This window comes from Myxine glutinosa, chromosome 1 (assembly GCF_964187855.1).
Source record: "Myxine glutinosa chromosome 1, kmMyxGlut1.1, whole genome shotgun sequence".
Lineage (NCBI taxonomy): Eukaryota > Metazoa > Chordata > Myxini > Myxiniformes > Myxinidae > Myxine > Myxine glutinosa.
The window spans coordinates 54,407,687-54,430,281 of record NC_136261.1 but is presented as its reverse complement, the minus strand read 5'-3'; the positions used below and the strand labels follow the sequence as shown (position 1 = coordinate 54,430,281).

General features: G+C 54.2%; 1 protein-coding gene across 2 annotated transcripts in view; it reads left to right on the top strand.

Moving 5' to 3' along the window:
- Window positions 1-18,332: 18,332 nt before the first annotated feature.
- The window catches only part of LOC137424069 (single-stranded DNA-binding protein 2-like), a 219,290-nt gene continuing 215,027 nt past the window's right edge, over window positions 18,333-22,595 (top strand). The window contains exon 1 of one of the 2 annotated variants that reach the window (XM_068111539.2): window positions 18,333-18,670. In XM_068111539.2, the coding sequence (XP_067967640.2) occupies window positions 18,423-18,670 (248 nt within the window). In that variant the 5' untranslated portion in view covers window positions 18,333-18,422. The remainder of the gene's footprint in view (window positions 18,671-22,595) is intronic. The other variant, XM_068111545.2, reaches the window with a different exon arrangement.

The window sequence follows — 22,595 nt, the reverse complement described above, 5'->3', positions numbered from 1 at the left end:
CGTGGCGGCGGCCGCGAGGTGTGCATCAGCATCAGCCACGAGGTGTGGTGCATCAGCATCAGGGTCAGCCTCGGGATTCGCGACGGCCGTGCCGAAACTCGCCCGCGTGTCCAAAGCCGCGAAGAACCTGTCAGCCTCGGCAGCGAGAGCTCGGGGTTCCATCGTCGCAGAACCGGCCAAGGCGAGGCGTACCCGTGCCGGCAGCTGGCGTCGAAATAACGCCCCGAATAGAGCGTTCGGGGTTTCGTCGCCCATCAATGACAGCATATGGTCCATGCGGACCGACGGTCACATGTCACCGAGCTCGGGGAGGTCCAGGAGGCGGTCGGCCCAGGCGTCCACCGTGAGGCCGAACGTGGCAAGGAGGAGACGCTTGATCGCCTCGTACCTGCCGTCGGCCGGTGGGTTCCTCAGGGCCGACACGACGCGGGCAGCCGTGCCGGGCCCGAGGGAGGCAACCACATGGCAGTACATGGTCTTGTCCACCGTGATGCCTCGAAGTCGGAACTGGGCTTCTGCCTGCAGGAACCATACTTCAGCTTGCGCCTCCCAAAACTCGAGGAGTTTGATAGTAACCGCGTTGTTTGCCATTGCGATGGCGTATTCGGTCGGTCAGCGACGGCTGATCCAACGTCGGAGGGTCACCAATGAAGCGTGGTGCTACGCGCGCTACTTGTATAACAAGGAGGAAGCGGACAACACGGTAAGTTCAAGAGTCTTTATTATAAGAGCTCAACTGTAGCACTGGCGCGCTCCGGGCTGCACGCCCGGTGTATATACCACGGCCACGTCTACCCCTCGGGCGTGGCCGCCGCCCACTTGGTGCGCGGAATGATGCCCTCACGCCAGTGAGCTTTCGTGTCCGCCACAATATCCTATATATATATATATATATATATATATATATATATATATATATATATATATATATATATATACTAGCAGGAGCACCAGGGAGGGAGGAGGCATGAGAGGGAGGGGTGAGGAAGGGAGTGGGTTTGGGGGGGGTGGAAGGGAGAGGGGTGCAAGAGGTGAAGGGAAAGATATACGACAAAAACATCTTTTTTTGGCTTTGACAGACCCCTCTGTTTTGGGGGAGGGGAATGAGAAGGAGAAAAAATTTACCCGTGCAAAGAGTGCTTTAACCTCAGTGTTACCCACCCAGGTAAAAAAGGAAATTGTAATACCCCTTGCCACCATCACCAGGTGGCGCTACACGGTAAACATTTACATAGAGAATTTACGCCCCTCCCCCTGCCGCGGCCACAGAGCTGATGTTACCCCCCAGCCAAAGTTGTATTTGTACCCTGAGTAAGGTATAAAAGTGTTTACAGCTGAAGTATCCAGAGTTGCTCAAGTGAAAAAGAAACATTAACATCTATCTATAATTCCAGTAATCTCTGTGTGTATGTGTGTGTGTATGTGTGTGTGTATGTGTGTGTGTATGTGTGTGTGTCTGTGTGTCTGTGACCGCTGTTTCTCGACAACCACGGGTCCGATATACTTGAATCTTGCCAGGTATATTGCTGGGGACCCGAGGATGTGCCTTTTCAAGGTTTCATATTAATCGGAGAAGTAGTTACCGAGCTATGGCGATTTATTTACCAAACTCCGCAAGCCGTTCGCTTTGGCTTTGCGAATGGACCAAACCATTTCATGTAAATAGAGGGGGGGGGGGGGATTGTCACCGTACTCGCAAGCCGTTCGCTTTGGCTTTGCGAATGGACCAAACCATTTCATGTAAATAGAGAGGGGGGATTGTCACCGTACTCGCAAGCCGTTCGCTTTGGCTTTGCGAATGGACCAAACCATTTCATGTAAATAGAGGGGGGGGATATAATTTTAGATATATATATAGTACGGGCATGCCCTAGTCTATCTATAATTCCAGTAATCTCTGTGTGTATGTGTGTGTGTATGTGTGTGTGTATGTGTGTGTGTGTGTGTGTCTGTGTGTTTGTCTGTGACCGCTGTTTCTCGACAACCACGGGTCCGATATACTTGAAACTTGCCAGGTATATTGCTGGGGACCCGAGGATGTGCCTTTTCAAGGTTTGAAATTAATCGGACAAGTGGTTCCCAACGTATGGTCACCGTACTCGCAAGCCGTTCGCTTTGGCTTTGCGAATGGACCAAACCATTTCATGTAAATAGAGGGGGGGGGTTCTACCGTACTCGCAAGCCGTTCGCTTTGGCTTTGCGAATGGACCAAACCATTTCATGTAAATAGAGGGGGGGGGGTTCTGTGGTCGTTACTGCCACGTGGTTTCAAAGTTTTTTTTTGTTGTTGTTGTTTGCACGCATGTTTTTTTGCACCCACGTACGGGCACGCCCTAGTATTTGAAATGAGGGCAAATATAATGTAATGTAGCGGCTACCGCTGGGTTTTCACAATCGCCTTGCACCTATCAAGGACGCGGAGCGATCACCATGCCGGGCTCGTCCAGGACGCCCGGGCAGGCCCGCGCTCAACTTGCCAGGCCTCTGTCGGGACGCCCGGGCATGCCCGGGCATGCCCGGGCAGGCTCGCCCTCAACTTGCCAGGCCGCAGCCAGGACGCTGGGCCACGCCCCCTCTCGCCTTTCCTGGGCAAACGCTCCGGGATAATATGTATATATATTGCTGCCCGATAAACGGGCTTTTGAGAGTGCCTGAGTGTTTGGTTTGATTAAAGCAACTCGGATGAATTCCAGCTTTTTGTCGCATCCATTCTTCCGATCGACGTGGGAGCCCCAGCTCCTTCATTGGTGACCTACCGACATGGACACGGCAGTCGCCCTTAAACTGCCTACCTTCTGGGAGGCTCACGCGGCGGTTTGGTTCGCACAGGCGGATTCCCTGTTCGCCCTGCGAGGCATTACGGCCGACGACACCCGCTTCCACCATGTGGTAGCAGCGCTCGGTTCGGCCACCGCGGCCCGCGCCCTGAGCCTCCGCGAGAGCCCGCCAGCCGCTGACAAATACGGCGCGATTAAGAAGCTTCTCCTCGACGCTTTCGTCCTCCCATCGGCAGAACGCGCACGGCGCCTGCTCGACCTGCCCGAGCTCGGCGACATGCGCCCTTCCGAGTGAATGGACTACATGCTTTCACTGCTCGGCGAGCACTCTCCGGCATTCCTGTTCCGGGAGCTGTTCCTCCGTCAGCTGCCTAACCCGGTACGCCTCGCCCTGGCAAGCACGACGATCACAGATCCCCGGGCCCTTGCCAGAGAAGTCGACAAGATCTCCGCCGCAGGACAGCGCATCGCAGCGGCGACATGGGACCCACCGCCGTCCGACGCAACACCCATGGCGCCCGAGCACCCGGCACGGTCGACGACCGAACTGCCGATGCAATTGGTGGCCGCTACACCTAGCCGACCACCTCCAGCACGACGACCGGGGCCTCCACCTGACCAAGCGTGGTGTTACTATCATGCCAGGTTCGGACAGAAGGCCCGGACATGCCGACCCCCGTGCACCTTCGGCAGGCCGGGAAACGGCCGGGCCGGCGTTCATTACCAGCCATGAGCGCCGGCCACACGGGCAACTTACTGTTCATCACGGATAAAGCGTCCGGACGGCGCTTCCTGTGCGACACCGGTGCCCAACTGAGCGTCATACCCGCCTCTGACCAGGACAGGCAATCCGCGGTTTGCGGCCCCTCCTTGGTTGCGGCCAACGGATCGACCATCCGCACCTTCGGCCCACGCAACGTCACCCTCTGCTTCGGCGGCCAACGCTTTGCTTGGACGTTTGTAACCGCAAACGTGCCCATGGCTCTGCTAGGCGCCGACTTCCTCTGCGCACACGGACTGCTGGTGGACGTCCAACGGCGTCGTTTAATCAACGCCGAAACCTTCAGCTCCCTGGTATGCACATTGAGCAGCTCCGCGCCGACCGAGCTGGCATGCGCCGTCATGGCGGCGAATGAGTTTGCTCGCGTGCTCACGGAGTTCCCGGCCCTCACGCGGCCGACGTTTTCGGCCGTCGCAGTACGGCATGGGCTCGAGCACCACATACCAACCACGGGCCCGCCGGTCTACGCCTGGGCCCGCCGCCTCGACCCAGCCAAGCTCGCCGTGGCGAAGGCCGAATTCGACGCGTTGGAGCACCTCGGCATCATGCGGCGCTCCGATAGCGCGTGGGCCTCGCCACTGCACATCGTGCCAAAGCCGGGGGGTGGATGGCGCCCGTGTGGCGACTACCGCCGTCTCAATGACGCTACCACCCCCGACAGGTACCCGATCCCGCATATCCAAGACTTCCCCGCCTGTCTGGCGGGACGGGTCATTTTTTCGAAAATTGATCTCATACGGGGATATCACCAGGTACCTGTCAGGGCGGCCGACGTCCCTAAAACGGCAGTCATCACGCCGTTCGGCTTATTCGAATTCTTGCGGATGCCGTTTGGTCTCAAGAACGCGGCTCAGGCGTTCCAGCGCTTGATGGACGGCGTGCTGCATGACCTGCCGTTCCTTTTCGTTTACCTGGACGACATCCTCGTCGCCAGCACGTCCCGGGCCGAGCACCTCCTCCACCTCCGAACACTGTCCGGGCGCCTTAGCGAGCACGGCCTCATCGTCAACCCGGCCAAATGCCACTTCGGCACGACGGCCGTTGATTTTTTGGGCCACCACATCACCAAGAACGGGGCCGTGCCGCTGCCAACCAAGGTCGAGGCCATCACCACGTTCCCGTGTCCCCGCACCATAAAGGCCCTGCAGGAATTCCTGGGAATGGTGAATTTTTATCACCGCTTCGTGCCCCGCGCTGCTCAACTCATGCGGCCCCTCTACGAAGCCCTCCGGGGCAAGCCGGCCAAGCACGACATCGCCTGGTCCGCAGCAATGGATGCGGCCTTCCAAAGCTCAAAGCGGGCCCTCGCCGATGCAACACTGCTCGCTCACCCGGTGCTCAACGCTCCCATCACCCTCACCACGGATGCCTCCGACTACGCGGTGGGCGCCGTACATGAGCAATGGGTGAACGGGGTTTGGCAGCCACTCGCTTTTTTCAGCCGGCAGCTCCGGCCGAACGAGCTCAAATACAGCACGTTTGACCGGGAGCTCCTCGGTCTACACCTGGCCGTCCGCCATTTCCGCCACCTCCTGGAGGGCCGACCTTTCACGGCGTTCGTCGACCACAAGCCATTGGTTTACGCCATGGCCAAGGTCACGGAGCCATGGTCGGCCCGCCAACAGCGCCACCTCTCCGCCGTGTCGGAGTTTACCACGGACATCCGGCACGTCGCCGGCAAAAACAACGCCGTGGCCGACTGTCTTTCCCGGGCCAGCGCGAACGCGGTCCACCTGGGCGTGGACTTTGCGCTTATGGCGGCGGACCAAACCACCGACACCACGGTGCAAAGCCCTCCGGGCGGCGGACACGGGCCTCCGCCTGGCCGACATCCCCTTCGCGGACACTGTCCTGCTCTGCGATGTCTCCCAAGGCCAGCCTCGCCCCATCGTGCCCGTCACCTGGCAACGCCGCATCTTCGCCTCCCTCCACGGCCTTTCCCACCCGGGCCGGAAAGCTTCCCAGAAGCTGGTGTCGGCGCGATTCATCTGGCACGGCCTTCGTCAGGACGTCCGCGATTGGACCAGCACCTGCACGGCCTGCCAACGGGCCAAGGTCCACCGACACACCCAGGCCCCGCTGGCACCTTTCACCGTGCCCGAACGACGTTTCGACCACGTCAACGTGGATCTGGTGGGCCCCCTCCCCCCGTCACGGGGGTTCACACACCTGCTCACCATGGTGGACAGGACCACCAGGTGCCCGGAGGCCGTTCCCCTCGTCTCCACCACCACCGCCGACGTGGCGCAGGCTTTCATCGCCACCTGGGTCGCCCGCCTAGGCGCACCGGCGGACATCTCGTCAGACCGCGGACCACAGTTCACCTCCGAGCTGTGGGGCGCGGTCGCCCGCAACCTGGGAGTCAAGCTCCACCGTACTACGGCCTACCACCCCCAAGCAAACGGGTTGTGCGAGCGATTCCACCGCTCCATGAAGGCCGCGCTCATGGCCGGCCTTCAAGGCGGCGGTTGGGCCGACCGGCTGCCGTGGGTCCTTTTGGGCCTCCGCACGGCCCCCAAGGAGGACCTCCAGGCATCCACCACCGAGCTTGTCTATGGCCAGGCGCTACGCATCCCGGGCGAATTCGTGCCCGATGCTACCAGTCGCTGGTCCGCAGCTCACCAGCGCTCGGACCTCCAGGAGGCCGCCCGACGGTTTGCCCCCGTGCCAACATCCCACCACGGTGACCCCCAGTCCTACGTCCCCCCAGCACTTCGCACAGTGGAGTATGTTTTTGTGCGTCACGACGCACATCGGGGGCCAATCCGGCCGCCGTACGACGGGCCCTTCTGGGTGCTGCGACGGGACGACAAGTCGTTCGTCATCGACATCGGCGGCAGGTCGGACCGGATTGCGGTGGACCGCCTCAAGCCGGCGCACGTGGACGTCGACCACCCACCACGGGTGGCCCTTCCGCCGCGGCGAGGCCGCCCCCCCGTCCACGGTGCCCCCCACTCGACCGCCCACCACCACACCGGACCCCCTCCCACGACCCACCAGGGGTCGCTTCGGCCGGGTCATCAGGACCCCCCTCAAATTGACCCTGCCGGTGCAAGTCGATTCTGGGGGGACGTGTGTAGCGGCTACCGCTGGGTTTTCACAATCGCCTTGCACCTATCAAGGACGCGGAGCGATCACCATGCCGGGCTCGTCCAGGACACCCGGGCAGGCTCGCCCTCAACTTGCCAGGCCGCAGCCAGGACGCTGGGCCACGCCCCCTCTCGCCTTTCCTGGGCAAACGCTCCGGGATAATATGTATATATATTGCTGCCCGATAAACGGGCTTTTGAGAGTGCATGAGTGTTTGGTTTGAGTAAAGCAACTCGGATGAATTCCAGCTTTTTGTCGCGTCCATTCTTCCGATCGACGTGGGAGCCCCAGCTCCTTCAGTAAAAGCAATTACATCGAAATTCAGAATCCATCACAAATGTCAAATCATCATTTCACCTTTTTGTTGAATATCTGCTGGTGAATGTGCCGTTCATCAGGTTTCTGAGTTAAGTATGATGACGTTCAGGAAGAAGAAGAAGCCTTACTACCAACTTCGTCTACTTCCGGAATTGTTTCATTTATTTGTGTTCAAATATTTGCAAATTGTTTTGTATTTATTTATGTGAATGTGTACTTGTATATAATTATAACTGCCATGAATTAAAAAGGCTTAGGCACTATAGAGCGATATATATATATATATATATATACAGACTTGGCATTTAATATGGAATTTTTTTTTGTGGGGGTGAACTTACTTTTCAAGATGTCTTAGAACCAAAAGTTCATTGGAATTATGTTGAAATTATTCTAGATTATGTTAATGTGACCTTTAAAAGAAACAAAAACCACATTTGACATTTCAAAACAAATAAATTGATCCTTGAAAGTGATGGAAACTGATATCGAACTCAATTCATGGACAGTACTGTGTTAAACTTCTGTACGTTTTCCAGAAGTATCTCTTTATTTTGCACATTAGCCAATTTTTTTTTTCAACAAAAACAAAAGTTAAATTACGACTGGGATTGCGGACAGTAAAATTACAGTTCAGTACTTTGTGTAACCCCCACGAGCATTCAGGAGAGCACGTACACGTTGAGGCATGCTGTTCACGAGATTTGCCATGGTTTGGACAGGAATCGCTTGCCATGCAGTGACAATAGCCTGCTGCAATTCATGCACAGAGGTCGGCTGCTGGTCCAAGTGGTCGATTTGACGCGTTAATTCTGCCCACAAGTTCTCTATCGGATTCATATCCGGGGACATGGCAGGCCACTCCATATGCTCTACACCACGGTCAGCAAGAAAGTGTTGGATCATGCGAGCATGATGAGGCCGTGCATTGTCATCTTGGAAGACAAAGTTTCCTCGAAAGGCTGCACGAGCAAATGGAAGCAATGTTTCTTCCAGAATGGCCCTGTACTTGAACTGGTTCAGGTTTCCATTCAGAACAAACCAGGTCAGTTTTTCCCCCTGCATGAAAAGCAGCCCAAACCGTCACCCCACCACCTCCAGCTTGGACTCTTGGCATGAAACAATCTTTTTGTAGGCTTCATGCACTTGTCTGCGCACTCGGATGTGGCCATCTTGATGATCTAGACCAGAAATCTAGACTCGTCACTGAAGATCACGTGATTCCAGTGTCCTGGCTACCATTGACGGTGCTCTCTGGCCCACTGCAATCGGCGCTGGCGGTGTTGTCTGGTCAGGCGTGGCTTTCTCAGGGGACACCTGGCACGATAGCCTGCTTGAACCAGTCGTTGGTTGACTAGCCTTCTGGATACAGGCACATTTGTCAGTTGCTGCCACTCAGCCCTAAGCCGATTAGCTGACTTGGTACGGCCATTGCGGACTAAACGGTGCAGCTGGCGATCATCCCTCCTTGTGGTTCTGCGGGGACATCCTGGCCTCGGTATTGGAGTAGTGACACCCCTCTGAGCATTTCGTTTCAGGATCTTTGACACCTGACCTTGAGTGATGCCATACTGCCGAGCAATAGCACGCTGTTTCATGCCGTAATTTCGTAAAGCCACCACTCCATGACAAACAGCATTGTCGAGTTGACGGACCATCTCCAGAGGAAGCAGCAATAACTTTTGGAGACGTGCAGCAGTTGTTTTCCACTAATACAGAACGCAACAACCCTTGTATACCCGACTGTGAATCCAATCATCAAATGCACCTGTCCGTACATTTTGCCACGCCACCTGTGATATAATCCTGTTGTTGACTTCTTGCTGCGACAGACAATCAGTGACATGGTTCTTTTAACAAATAAATCACCAAAGTGTAAAAGAAACTCACCAGATTGATATACTGAGTTAAGAAAGTAAACCCGTCAAGAAAAAATAAATATTCCATATTAAATGCCAAGTCTGTATATATATATATATATATATATATATATATATATATATATATATATATATATATATATATATATATATATATATATATATATATATATATAATCTGAAAAAACGAACTTTGTTTTTCAATTTTTTTATTTTTATTTTGCCTAAAACACTCTCAGGCACTCACTGATGAACCTCTGAAAGTTTGACGAAGATCTGTTCAGCCATCTCAGAAAAATGGCGACACACAGACACACACACCAACGGCTCTCTTCTTATCTTATCTTATTATCTATCTATCTATCTTCTTCTTCTTCTATATATATATAAAAGAAAGTGTTTGTTTGTTTCTTTGTTTGTTTGCACGTGCTAATCTCCTGAACGGTGAAAGATAGGAGGAAACCTCTTAAACAAAAAATGTCGGGACGGGCCCCGGGAAGGTTTTAGGCTAAGTGGCGAGGCCGGTCGAGGCCTCCTCGGCCGGGCTGGACCCATTTCGCAATAAATCTTCTTCTTCTTGTAAAATTCTCTTGAAGTACAAGTACAACCTATGCACTTAATAGGAATATCTGACCGATTGCAACACATGCTTTCAAAATTCTCTCTCGCGGGACCCGACAGAAGAAAGAACAAGGAATCGTTGAGCACTAACTGATACTGGGCTCGCGTCAGACCTATGTACAGAAGATTAAATTCATTCAAAAAGAACCCGGGCAACGCCGGGTGCATTCAGCTAGTATTGCATAGATGTATATATATGGCATGTGAGAGGGTGCAGTATCGGAGTGAAGGGACCGCCAAAATGGGTATATACGAAGCTGAAAGATAACTACATTCCATGGTAATCAATAAAGCCACCATCTCCGAAACTGCACCTTATTACTGTGTATAAGGGTGATGTATAAGACTGCTGCAGTAGCACTAAACTTGGGGTGGGATGATGACCTTGAGGTGTGCACACTCACCGAGAAGCTGTCGAGCCTGGGGTTTGATTCCTAACTCACGCACCATAAACTGTCAGCCCGATGTTTCATTTTCCTGTGCGGCATCTTTTATTCACAATAGCCTGGTGTTGGCTTAGCAGTTAGGGTGCCGGCTTGGGATGCTAGGATCCTGGGTTTGAATCGCGGTCGATCGCTGAATTACACCAGGGGGGTTGACTCAGCCTGTCATCCTTCCGAGGTCGGCAAATTGAGTACCAGTTCACTGGTAGTTCCCTGTGTGTCGCAAGAGGTGACATTGCTTCAAAAAGGGGACAACAGTGCACAAGAGGTGACATTGCTTCAAAAAGGGGACAACGGTGCCCCAAAAAGGCCAACCCCTGCTCTGTGGGGAAAATGGCCTCTAAAGGTGGTTCTTCTTTTCAACTTTTATTCGCACCTACTTTTTGAAATTATTTGCAAGGTGAGTTAGGGATACTTTTTCAGGTTTGTTGTGCTCATGTTTGTTTACAAATTGCATCCGATAGTCTGTTGAGCATTTCACAGACTCAGCTAGTCCTACACTCGTCGCTCTGTGCACCTGATTGAGTTCCATCAGGCCACTCCCCTCCCTCTCGTCTCGGCAGGTACATTCTCGGGATGCACTGGTTTGTGTAAAACATTTTGTTGATGGTAAGGAGTTTTCTTGTTTTGATGTCTAACTTGTTGATTTCTGATTAGGGTCAGTTTATTATTCCACCGCTATATTGGAACACAGGTACTGTGAGCTGGTTTATGGCTTCGATTTTGTTTCTTGGGGAGAGGTATGTTTTCAGTATCAGCTTCGTTCTACGTAGGTATTCTTTGGTGATTGTTTTGCGCATTTGTTTGTGACATATTTGGAGGCCCTCTTCTACTCCGAGGTATTTGTATGATGCTTCGTTTTCTAACTACTGTATTGTTGTTTCAAGGTCATTTTTATGTTGTCTGTTTTTGTTGGTTTACCATGTACAAATGTGCAATTGGCACATTCATTTGCATGTCCTCGGAAAACCGTTTTACTCGTTTTAGTTGTTCTGAGAATTATTCGTCATTTGCCGAGAAGAGCTTTAAATAATCCATGTATAGTAGATGTGTCACCTTTCCTGTTTCATTGGATGTTTGTCTATTGGTTGTTTGGGTGTATCTGTGTCCTTGTTCATTGATGAGGTCACTTAGTGGGTCCAGAGCCAGACAAAACAGAAGAGGAAAAGACTGTCTCCCTGTAAGATTCCATGCCGTATCTTCACATCTGGTTTTTCGATATTACCTTTTGAGTGCTGTAATATCAATGTGGTATTCCAGAGCTCCATTGCTTTCTCAATCAGTTTGATTATTACCCTGCGCCGCGAAGCGACAAGCAGGGTTAAGCATTTGGGTGCGTATGTGTGGCGTACGTGCGTGTCTGCATTTTTAAAATTCATTTTCTCGGCAATCGTTGGTCCGATTGACACGAAATTTTACCATAGGAGCGCCTCCGCCTGTAGAATTTTTTTTTTCATAATTATGACGTCATAGGTCATGTGGTACGTACGCCAACTTGGAAAAACTTCATGCCTCTAAATCTCTGAAACTGCCCAATGGGAAAAAAATTGAAGCATGGCTCATTTTCAAGTACTCCCAATTGGGAATCAGATATGATTATGATTCCATCGGAGCCTTCATTATGACGTCATAATTCGACAAGTACAACGCTTGATCTGATCAGTATGAAAAAAAAAATTCCTCTGCAACTGTTAGTCCAATGGACACGAAATTTGTACCATAGAAGCGCCTCCTCATATAGCATATTTTAATTATAATTATGATGTAATAGGTCACGTGGTGCTGGCGCCATCTTGGAAAAACTGAAAAACGTTACACCTCCATATCTCTGAAACCGCTCCATGGAAAAAATTGAAACGTGGCTCATTGTAAAGAACTCCACATGAGGAATAGGTGTTAATGACATCATTGGTGGCATAATTATGACGTCATAATTTGACATGGACAATGCTTAGTCTGATCAGTTTTGAAATTTATTGAGCTTGATCTATGCAACAATTATATTGGAGAATATAAATTTATGATGTAATAGCTCACGTGGTCTGGCAACCATATTGGATCAAAGAAAAAAAACGTTTTAAAACAGAAGCGTTGGCTCGCACCAAGTTGACTGCGCAGGGTAAGTATTCTAAGAATACCATCTAGTTTGGGGATTGATTTTGTATATTTGCATGCATTTTATCATCCATGAATGTGGGACACTGTCAAAAGCTTTGGACAATTTAGTTCTACGCCTTTTCCAATTTTCAAGTATGGGTGTGTGTATGTGTGTGTGTGTGTGTGTGTGTGTGTGTGTGTGTGTGTGTGTGTGTGTGTGTGTGTGTGTGTGTGTGTGTGTGTGTGTGTGTGCGCGCTGCTAATTGTATTAACAGGACATGATTGGAACTCAACACCTCTTAGTTTCATCCACGGATTTTTTTCGTATTTCCGTGAGTCCGATTTGCATTGAGGAACACAACAATTACGGTTAACCATCTTTTTAAAAGCTCCTCTTTCGTTTAAAAATGTTGAAAATTATGTTAAAACGACTATTTCACTTCCATACTTTGCTCTAGTAAGGGCAGGTAAAAAGTTCCCTGCGAACCGAACCGTCACTGAAAACGCACACAGCGCATGCGCGAAAGGCCTCGTTAGCATTCATACGTCATTTTGAAAGTCACGTGTTGGCATGGAGAGTTTTTGACCCACGTCTTTCACGAACTGGCTGCCCATGCCTGACGTTCCACTGAAGGTGATTTGCGCAGTGTTTTGTAAAATTTGTTCAGGAGTGGCGGCGATAACTCGCCTACTCTTCACGAAAGACGCCTTGGGATCTTTAACGTCCACCAACTAATGCTAGCAGACGTCGGACACCCGGCCTGACGTCCATCCGAGGGATGGCGAACCCGACGGAAGCTGTTTGTCGTTCATACAACATGTATGAGCGACGCTATAGGATTTGTCCCACAAGGACCTATAGGCTAAATCCACCCCCCATCCCCATTCTAACAAACCCTGAAGAGCGGTGTCTGTCGCACGGCCCTTTCTGACGTCACTCACGTCACAGTCACTCGTCATCAGCGACTTTCCCAAGGTTACGGATGCTGTAAATCACCTTAAATGAAGAGGAATTATGAATCTGATAATCACGGATGTGTTGTCGTTTGGAGTCCATGAATAACGAATGTTCGGGGCACCAGATCCGGGGGTCCTGGCATCACACGCCAGGCTGTGGGAACAAAATCTCAATGTTTGGGGTTCAGCTTGGGGAGGAAATGACGGTTTAAAGCAAGCACAGGAAAAGGCCATTTCCCTGCACGCTATTTCCAAACAATTCGCCGTGGACAGATGCCTGGACTCAGACAGGCTGATCACACGCGCTGCGGACACGCCGGGAAGCGCGCGCGGCCGAAAGGGAAGGGCGCGAGCCTGGCACGAGCTCCCAAGCTATCCGTAGCAGCGGATTGGCTCATTACGACGGGAACGCGCTGCACCACGCACCACACGCAAAGGCAGGAACGCGGTGCACCACGCACCACACGCAACGGCGGGAGCGCGGTGCACCACGCACCACACGCAACGGCAGGAACGCGGTGCATCACGCACCACACGCAAAGGCAGGAACGCGGTGCACCACGCACCACACGCAACGGCAGGAACGCGGTGCACCATGCACCACACGCAACGGCAGGAACGCGGTGCACCACGCACCACACGCAACGGCAGGAACGCGGTGCATCACGCACCACACGCAACGGCAGGAACGCGGTGCACCACGCACCACACGCAACGGCAGGAACGCGGTGCACCACGCACCACACGCAACGGCGGGAGCGCGGTGCACCACGCACCACACGCAACGGCGGGAGCGCGGTGCACCACGCACCACACGCAAAGGCAGGAACGCGGTGCACCACGCACCACACGCAAAGGCAGGAACGCGGTACACCACGCACCACACGCAACGGCGGGAGCGCGGTGCACCACGCACCACACGCAAAGGCAGGAACGCGGTGCACCACGCACCACACGCAACGGCGGGAACGTGGTGCACCACGCACCACACGCAAAGGCAGGAACGCGGTGCACCACGCACCACACGCAACGGCGGGAGCGCGGTGCACCACGCACCACACGCAACGGCGGGAGCGCGGTGCACCACGCACCACACGCAACGGCAGGAACGCGGTGCACCACGCACCACACGCAAAAGCAGGAACGCTGTGCACCACGCACCATACGCAACGGCGGGAACGTGGTGCACCAGGCACCACCCGCAAAAGCAGGAACGCCGTGCACCACGTACCACACGCAACGGCGGGAACGCGGTGCACCACGCACCACACGCAACGGCGGGAACGCGCTGCACCACGCACCACACGCAACGGCGGGAACGTGCTGCACCACGCACCATACGCAACGGCGGGAACGCAAAGCACCACGCACCACACGCAACGGCGGGAACTCGCTGCACCACGCACCACACGCAACGGCGGGAACGTGCTGCACCACGCACCACACGCAACGACGGGAACGTGCTGCACCACGCACCACACGCAACGGCGGGAACGCGCTGCACCACGCACCACACGCAACGGCGGGAACGCAAGGCACTACGCACCATACGCAAAGGCGGAAATGCGGTGCACCATGCACCACTCAACGGCGGGAACGCGCTGCACCACGCACCACACGCAAAGGCGGGAACGCGGTGCACCACGCACCACACGCAACGGCGGGAGCGCGGTGCACCACGCACCACACGCAACGGCAGGAACGCGGTGCACCACGCACCACACGCAAAAGCAGGAAAGCTGTGCACCACGCACCATACGCAACGGCGGGAACGTGGTGCACCAGGCACCACACGCAAAAGCAGGAACGCCGTGCACCACGTACCACACGCAACGGCGGGAACGCGCTGCACCAGGCACCACACGCAACGGCGGGAACGCGCTGCACCACGCACCACACGCAACGGCGGAAACGCGGTGCACCACGCACCACACGCAAAAGCAGGAACGCCGTGCACCACGTACCACACGCAACGGCGGGAACGTGGTGCACCAGGCACCACACGCAACGGCGGGAAAGCGCTGCACCACGCACCACACGCAACGGCGGAAACGCGGTGCACCACGCACCACACGCAACGGCGGGAACGCGCTGCACCACGCACCACACGCAACGGCGGGAACGCAAGGCACTACGCACCATACGCAAGGGTGTACCACGGTGCACCACGCACCACACGCAATGGCGGGAATTCGGTGCACCACGCACCACACGAAAGGGCGTACCGCGGCTCACCACGCACCAAACGCCAGGGCGGGAACGCAGGGCACCACACACCATACACAAGGGTGTACCGCGACTCACCACGCACCACACGCAAATGCGGGAACACGGTGCACAAGGCACCACCCTCAATGGCGGGAACGCGGTGCACCACGCACCACACGCAATGTTGGGAACGCGGGGCACCACGCACCACAGGCAACGGCGTGAACGTGGTGCACCACGCACAAGGGTATAACGCGGTGCACCAGGCACCACACGCAAGGCTGTACGGTGATGCATCACGCACCACACGCACGGGTGTACCGCGGTGCACCAGGCACCACACGCAAGGCTGTACGGCGGTGCACCACGCACCACACGCAAGGGTGTACCGCGGTGAACCAGGCACCGCACGCAAGGCTGTACCGCAGTGCACCACGGTGCACCAGGCACCACACGCAAGGCTGTGCGGCGGTGCACCACGCACCACACACAAGGGTGTACCGCGGTGAACCAGGCACCGCACGCAAGGCTGTACCGCAGTGCACCACGGTGCACCAGGCACCACACGCAAGGGTGTTCCGCGATGCACCAGGCACCACACGTAACACGGGTTGTCCTTGTTTTTGTTTCCGCTTCCTTCGCGCCTTCCGATGGTGAGGAAGGGTTGGGGGGTCGGTGTTGTGGGTCCGTGTTGGAGGTCAGTGTTGGGGGTCGGTGTTGTGGGTCGGTGTTGTGGGTCGGTGTTCTGGGTCGGTGTTGTGAGTCCGTGTTGGGGGTCAGTGTTGTGGGTCGGTGTTGTGGGTCGGTGTTGGGGGGTCGGTGTTGTGGGTCCGTGTTGGGGGTCAGTGTTGGGGGTCGGTGTTGTGGGTCGGTGTTGGGGGTCGGTGTTGTGGGTTCGGTGTTGTGGGTCGGTGTTGTGGGTCGGTGTTGGGGGTCGGTGTTGTGGGTCGGTGTTGTGGGTCGGTGTTGGGGATCGGTGTTGTGGGTCGGTGTTGGGGATCGGTGTTGTGGGTCGGTGTTGTGGGTCGGTGTTGGGGATCGTTGTTGTGGGTCGGTGTTGTGGGTCGGTGTTGGGGGTCGGTGTTGGGGGTCGGTGTTGTGGAATCGGTGTTGGGGGTCGTTGTTGGGGGTCGGTGTTGGGGGTCGGTGTTGGGGGTTGGTGTTGTGGGTCGGTGTTGGGGGGTCGGTGTTGGGGGTCGGTGTTGGGGGTCGGTGTTGGGGGTCGGTGTTGGGGGTCGGTGTTGGGTGTCGGTGTTGGGGGTCGGTGTTGTCGTTCGGTGTTGTGGGTCGGTGTTGGGGGTCGGTGTTGTGGGTCGGTGTTAGGGGTCGGTGTTGTGGGTCGGTGTTGTGGGTCGGTGTTGGGGGTCGGTGTTGGGGGTCGGTGTTGTGGGTCGGTGTTGTGGGTCGGTGTTGGGGGTCAGTGTTGGGGGTCGGTGTTGTGGGTCGGTGTTGTGGGTCGGTGTTGGGGGTCGGTGTTGTGGGTCGGTGTTGGGGGTCGGTGTTGTGGGTCGGTGTTGTGGGTCGGTGTTGGGGGTCGGTGTTGTGGGTCGGTGTTGTGGGTCAGGTGTTGTGGGTCGGTGTTGGGGATCAGTGTTGTGGGTCGGTGTTGTGGGTCGGTGTTGGGGATCGGTGTTGTGGGTCGGTGTTGTGGGTCGGTGTTGGGGATCGTTGTTGTGGGTCGGTGTTGTGGGTCGGTGTTGTGGGTCGGTGTTGGGGGTCGGTGTTGGGGGTCGGTGTTGGGGGTCGTTGATGGGGGTCGGTGTTGGGGGTCGGTGTTGGGGGTCGGTGTTGTGGGTCGGTGTTGGGGGGTCGGTGTTGGGGGGTCGGTGTTGGGGGTCGGTGTTGGGGGTCGGTATTGGGGGTCGGTGTTGTCGTTCGGTGTTGTGGGTCGGTGTTGTGGGGCGGTGTTGGGGGTCGGTGTTGTGGGTCGGTGTTGGGGGTCGGTGTTGGGGGTCGGTGTTGTGGGGCGGTGTTGGGGGTCGGTGTTGTGGGTCGGTGTTGGGGGGTCGGTGTTGTGGGTCGGTGTTGTGGGTCGGTGTTGGGGGTCGGTGTTGGGGGTCGGTGTTGGGGGTCGGTGTTGTGGGTCAGTGTTGGGGGGCGGTGTTGGGGGTCGGTGTTGTGGGGCGGTGTTGGGGGTCGGTGTTGTGGGTCGGTGTTCTGGGTCAGTGTTGTGGGTCGGTGTTGGGGGTCGGTGTTGTGGGTCGGTGTTGTGGGTCGGTGTTGTGGGGCGGTGTTGTGGGTCGGTGTTGGGGGGTCGGTGTTGTGGGTCGGTGTTGGGGGTCGGTGTTGGGGGTCGGTGTTGTGGGTCAGTGTTGGGGGGCGGTGTTGGGGGTCGGTGTTGTGGGGCGGTGTTGGGGGTCGGTGTTGTGGGTCGGTGTTCTGGGTCGGTGTTGTGGGTCGGTGTTCTGGGTCAGTGTTGTGGGTCGGTGTTGTGGGGCGGTGTTGGGGGTCGGTGTTGTGGGTCGGTGTTGTGGGTCGGTGTTGTGGGGCGGTGTTGTGGGTCGGTGTTGGGGGTCGGTGTTGTGGGTCGGTGTTGGGGGTCGGTGCTGTGGGTCGGTGTTGTGGGTCGGTGTTGTGCGTCCACGCGACGCTGCTTTGGATCGCGGAGTGAAACACGTGGCCACACGGAACAGCACTGACGCAGATCGCGACCCGCACGCTCACCCGCACGACTCACGACCGGGGCTCGACCGAGACCGATTATTGGCGCCGTAACCAGGCAGAGCGCCTCGTGTGTTCACTTTCGTTGAGTCACTTACTAGTTAACGCGAAAGTCTCACTTAACTCATCACACCGAACTCGAGTCACTCCAGGTAACACACTTTTACGATCCGAAGATCCGGGTTTCTATGCTCCGCGTCTTGAGAAAGACCAGTCCGAAGCGGGGGGGAAGCGAATGGGGGCCAAGGGAAGACACGCTGTGTCTTGGCGGCCCGCGGCGCTCAGCCAATCGCAATGGAGAATGGATCACTGTTTCAAGGCGCCTCTCAGTGTTCGACCAATTACCACGTCGAGCTGTTTCTCGGCGGCCCCCGTGCAATGGGAGGGGTGAGGGGTGAGAAGGGAGGAAGAGGAGGGGAGGGGTAGGAGGAGGAGGGGAGGGGTGAGGAGTATAGACCGCGACGGATCGCAAAACCAGGAATGGAGTTAAAATACGTCCGGATCTGAGGAGACTACAAGGTGCGGGGTGGGTGGAGGGGTCCCTCGTCACGGGGTCGACGGTCGGTGGCTTGGGCAGGCGGAGGAGGGAATGGAGGGAGGGGAAGGCGAGAGATCATCGCCAAGGCGGGGGAATAGAGAACAGGGAGGGGAAACGCGAAAGAGAGACAGAGGGAGGGAGATAGAGAGAGAAGAGAGAGAGAAGCAAGAGCAGACGAGGTCTCCATGGCGGCTTGACAACGGACAGGTGCGGTGCGCTGAGGCGAGCGCCGGGCACCCAAACATGTACGCCAAAGGGAAAGCGGCGCCAGTGCCCTCAGACAGCCAGGCGCGCGAAAAGTAAGTGGCGACCCCCGTTGAACAAGCTCCCCCCGCCCCTCCCCCGCTCCTTTCCGTGTTCCCACACCCCCCCCTACCCCGGTGAGTTACAGGGAGCCCCGGGGGCAGCGGTAGAGGGTTCCACGCGCGTCTGCCCTACTCAGAGTTAGCACGTGGAGGAGAGTGTGTGCGAGCGCGAGTATAAAGGTGTGTATAAAGGTACACCGAGTATAAAGGTACACCTGGTGTGTATAAAGTACACGGACAGTTGGAAACAACTTGATTTGGGGGTTGGGGTGGGGGTGGGGGCTGCCCCAGAGTGCGAGGATGTTTTGCGCTCGGGAGAGGGAATAACAAGAGGGTGTTCAGTTTGACGAGGGGCAAGGGTAATCCTCCTCTTTAAAATCCCCACTTATTAGAAACTCTTCTTCTTCTTCTCTAAATGTATATTATTTTGCAGCGCTCCCGTAGCTCCGCCCCTTTAAATACTTAGCGTGCAGAGTGCTCTTTTTGCACTGCTCAAGTCAAGTCGTGGACTCGCGGGTGCCAAGGAAAGCGCAACGAAGTTTACGCAAGAGGGAGACACGGATTAAGGAACGTGGGTTGGGGATGGGGGTCGGGGAGGAGGGGTTAATACCACCCGTGTAGACTTCTGAGCGAACAGGTCAACTTTATACATTGAATTTCAATTTGTAAATATGGCTTATCGTTTATTTTATTTACAGAACCTTTACAAACTGACATCTTCTTCCTCTTCTGTTTTACCGGCCTGATTATTTCCGACTTACGGGGTCGGCCTGGCAACCTTTACGGTTTCAGTCTTTCACGAACCGGATCACCAGGCCTGACGTTCATCTGAAGGTGGCAGGAATTTTTGTCATTTTTTCTTCTTCTGGGGTTTCGTGCCAGTGTTGCTTCGCCTACTCTTCGCCAAAGACAGATCTTTAACGTCCGACAACCACCAGTGCTAGCAACGAGCTGGTCGTCTGGTAACGATGGAGGACGCACACATTGATGCCTCCCTCGTCCTGCGTGCACAACACCAGGGTGGTAGTTTGCAGCTGGCTCGCCATTCAAACCCACCATAGATACATAAAAAGGTATTGTTGGGGGTCGTTAAAGTTACCTGGGTGGAGGGAGTGAAATCGAGAGAATTGAAATTGAGCAAAATAAGAGGAAGGAGTGGGGAAGAGAAGGGCAATAAGTTTGGGAGGAGAGAGCTGTAAGGGGAGGAAATGGGGCAGGTATGCAGCATACCTTGTTGGACAGGATGGAGGTGGGGGTCTGAGGGTGGAGTGGGGGGCAGTAGGGGGTTAGAAATTCTGCCACTGTTGCATACATAGTAAATAGATGCCCCATGGACAGACAATAACACTGGCTCTGAGGCTACAGTCAATTAGGACGGCTGAGTCACATCGATGCTCATTTTGGAAATATCTTCAGATGACGATACCTTCTCTTTCATTATGAGCTGGACGGGCACAAGGGGAGAGGAGAGGGGGGTGTTGGGTGGTTCATCTGCCACACTGATTATGTCATGCTTGCAGCTTACATGTTGGTATTTTCCTAATACCATAGCTCACCTTTTTGGTTGCATTATTATTCAACTTGCATGGTGCATCTCACAGGTACCCATCCCCACCCCATTACAAATACGTGAGAATGTTCCTGCTGAAACCCGACATATTTCTCTCTCCGGGTACAATTGCAGAATCTGGAACACCGTGGGTACTCCGAGTAGATGGGAAAAATTGGAATGTTAAGTGGCTGATCATTGGCTTGCGTTATTGCGTAGTTCTCTGATGTTTCTGGTGTTGCTACGAGACTCGGATGAAGTGGATGAAGTTTGATGAGCTTTCTGGTGTTGCAACGAGACTCGGATGAAGTGGGTGAAGTTTGATGAGCTTTCTGGTGTTGCTACGAGACTCGGATGAAGTGGATGAAGTTTGATGAGCTTTCTGGTGTTGCGACGAGACTCGGATGAAGTGGGTGAAGTTTGATGAGCTTTCTGGTGTTGCGACGAGACTCGGATGAAGTGGATGAAGTTTGATGAGCTTTCTGGTGTTGCGACGAGACTCGGATGAAGTGGATGAAGTTTGATGAGCTTTCTGGTGTTGCGACGAGACTCGGATGAAGTGGGTGAAGTTTGATGAGCTTTCTGGTGTTGCGACGAGACTCGGATGAAGTGGATGAAGTTTGATGAGCTTTCTGGTGTTGCGACGAGACTCGGATGAAGTGGATGAAGTTTGATGAGCTTTCTGGTGTTGCGACGAGACTCGGATGAAGTGGGTGAAGTTTGATGAGCTTTCTGGTGTTGCGACGAGACTCGGATGAAGTGGATGAAGTTTGATGAGCTTTCTGGTGTTGCGACGAGACTCGGATGAAGTGGATGAAGTTTGATGAGCTTTCTGGTGTTGCGACGAGACTCGGATGAAGTGGGTGAAGTTTGATGAGCTTTCTGGTGTTGCGACGAGACTCGGATGAAGTGGATGAAGTTTGATGAGCTTTCTGGTGTTGCGACGAGACTCGGATGAAGTGGATGAAGTTTGATGAGCTTTCTGGTGTTGCGACGAGACTCGGATGAAGTGGGTGAAGTTTGATGAGCTTTCTGGTGTTGCGACAAGACTCGGATGAAGTGGATGAAGTTTGATGAGCTTTCTGGTGTTGCGACGAGACTCGGATGAAGTGGATGAAGTTTGATGAGCTTTCTGGTGTTGCGACGAGACTCGGATGAAGTTTGATGCGCTGTCCATTTGACAACTCTCTGGGTCAATGAATCTACTTCAGCAGCTTCTTCCTCATTATTGGCCTGGACGATAAGGTTGATGTCACAACTTAAAGTGTCGGATGTAAGGAGGCTTCCAACTTCTTCAGAACACTAGCTGACCTGATACCATTGAGCCATTTCATCTCCCAGAAGTACCACCACTGGAGTGTGATTTGTTAAGTCAAAAGAGCCGTTTTTGTTCTTGGAAATGCGAGATATACGCAAAGTAGTACGAGGGAGGGTGGGGTCAAAAAGTTTTTTCTTCTGCACTATTTCTTCCCCAGAGCCAAAAAATCTTTTGACTTCTACTCCACTGGCATTAGGAAACTGAACCCCTGCTGAGAAATAAATAAACATGTTACACTGGCTGCAAACTACAGGGAAAAGGACTGATACCTGTGTCACGTTTCACTGGTGCACGGCCTTTCCTTCATGGTTTGGGCGAAAACATTTTGACAGCTCCAGGTGCCATTTACATGGAAATTGATTAAACTCTGCACGTTTGAGTTCCACATTTGTTTTGGTCCAAACCACAGTAAGCCACAACAAAACAACAACAGGCATTTTAAGGCCGTTTTCCCTGCTAGAGCGGGGGTTAGCCTTGCGGTCCCCATGGCAATCTTCTCCATTTTGCCCTATTTTCTGCATCTCCCCTTGTTAACCCCATTGCCCGCATTTCTTCTTCCACCATCTTTAGCCAAGTCTTTCTCGGTCTTCCCCGTCCTCTGCTTCCTTCCACATTCATTTCCATCACTCTTCTCAACCAGTCACTTTCATCCTTCCTCAACACATGACCAAACCATCTCAACATGTTCCTCTTCACAGCATCAATCACAGGCTCTATTCCCATCATCTTTCGCAATTCATCATTTGTCTTCCTCTCTCTCAACGATACTCCGCACATCCACAGAACCACAGTGAGCAATGTACAGTATTTGAGACCTTCCTGCACAAGCGCTCAGCTGTAGTTTTCCGATGCTCTGCAACTCTCCGCTCTGCCATGTTCCGATCCCTGTCCGCTTTGGTCTTCTCGGACGTTCTTTACAGCATGCTCGACGCCATTCTCTTTGTAACTGTAGCTATTCCAGTTGCCTGCATTTTAAAGTGAGAATGATATGGTGATGGTCTTCTTCGAAGTCTACACTAGACCTCAATTGTTGACTTTTTTTGGTATACGTA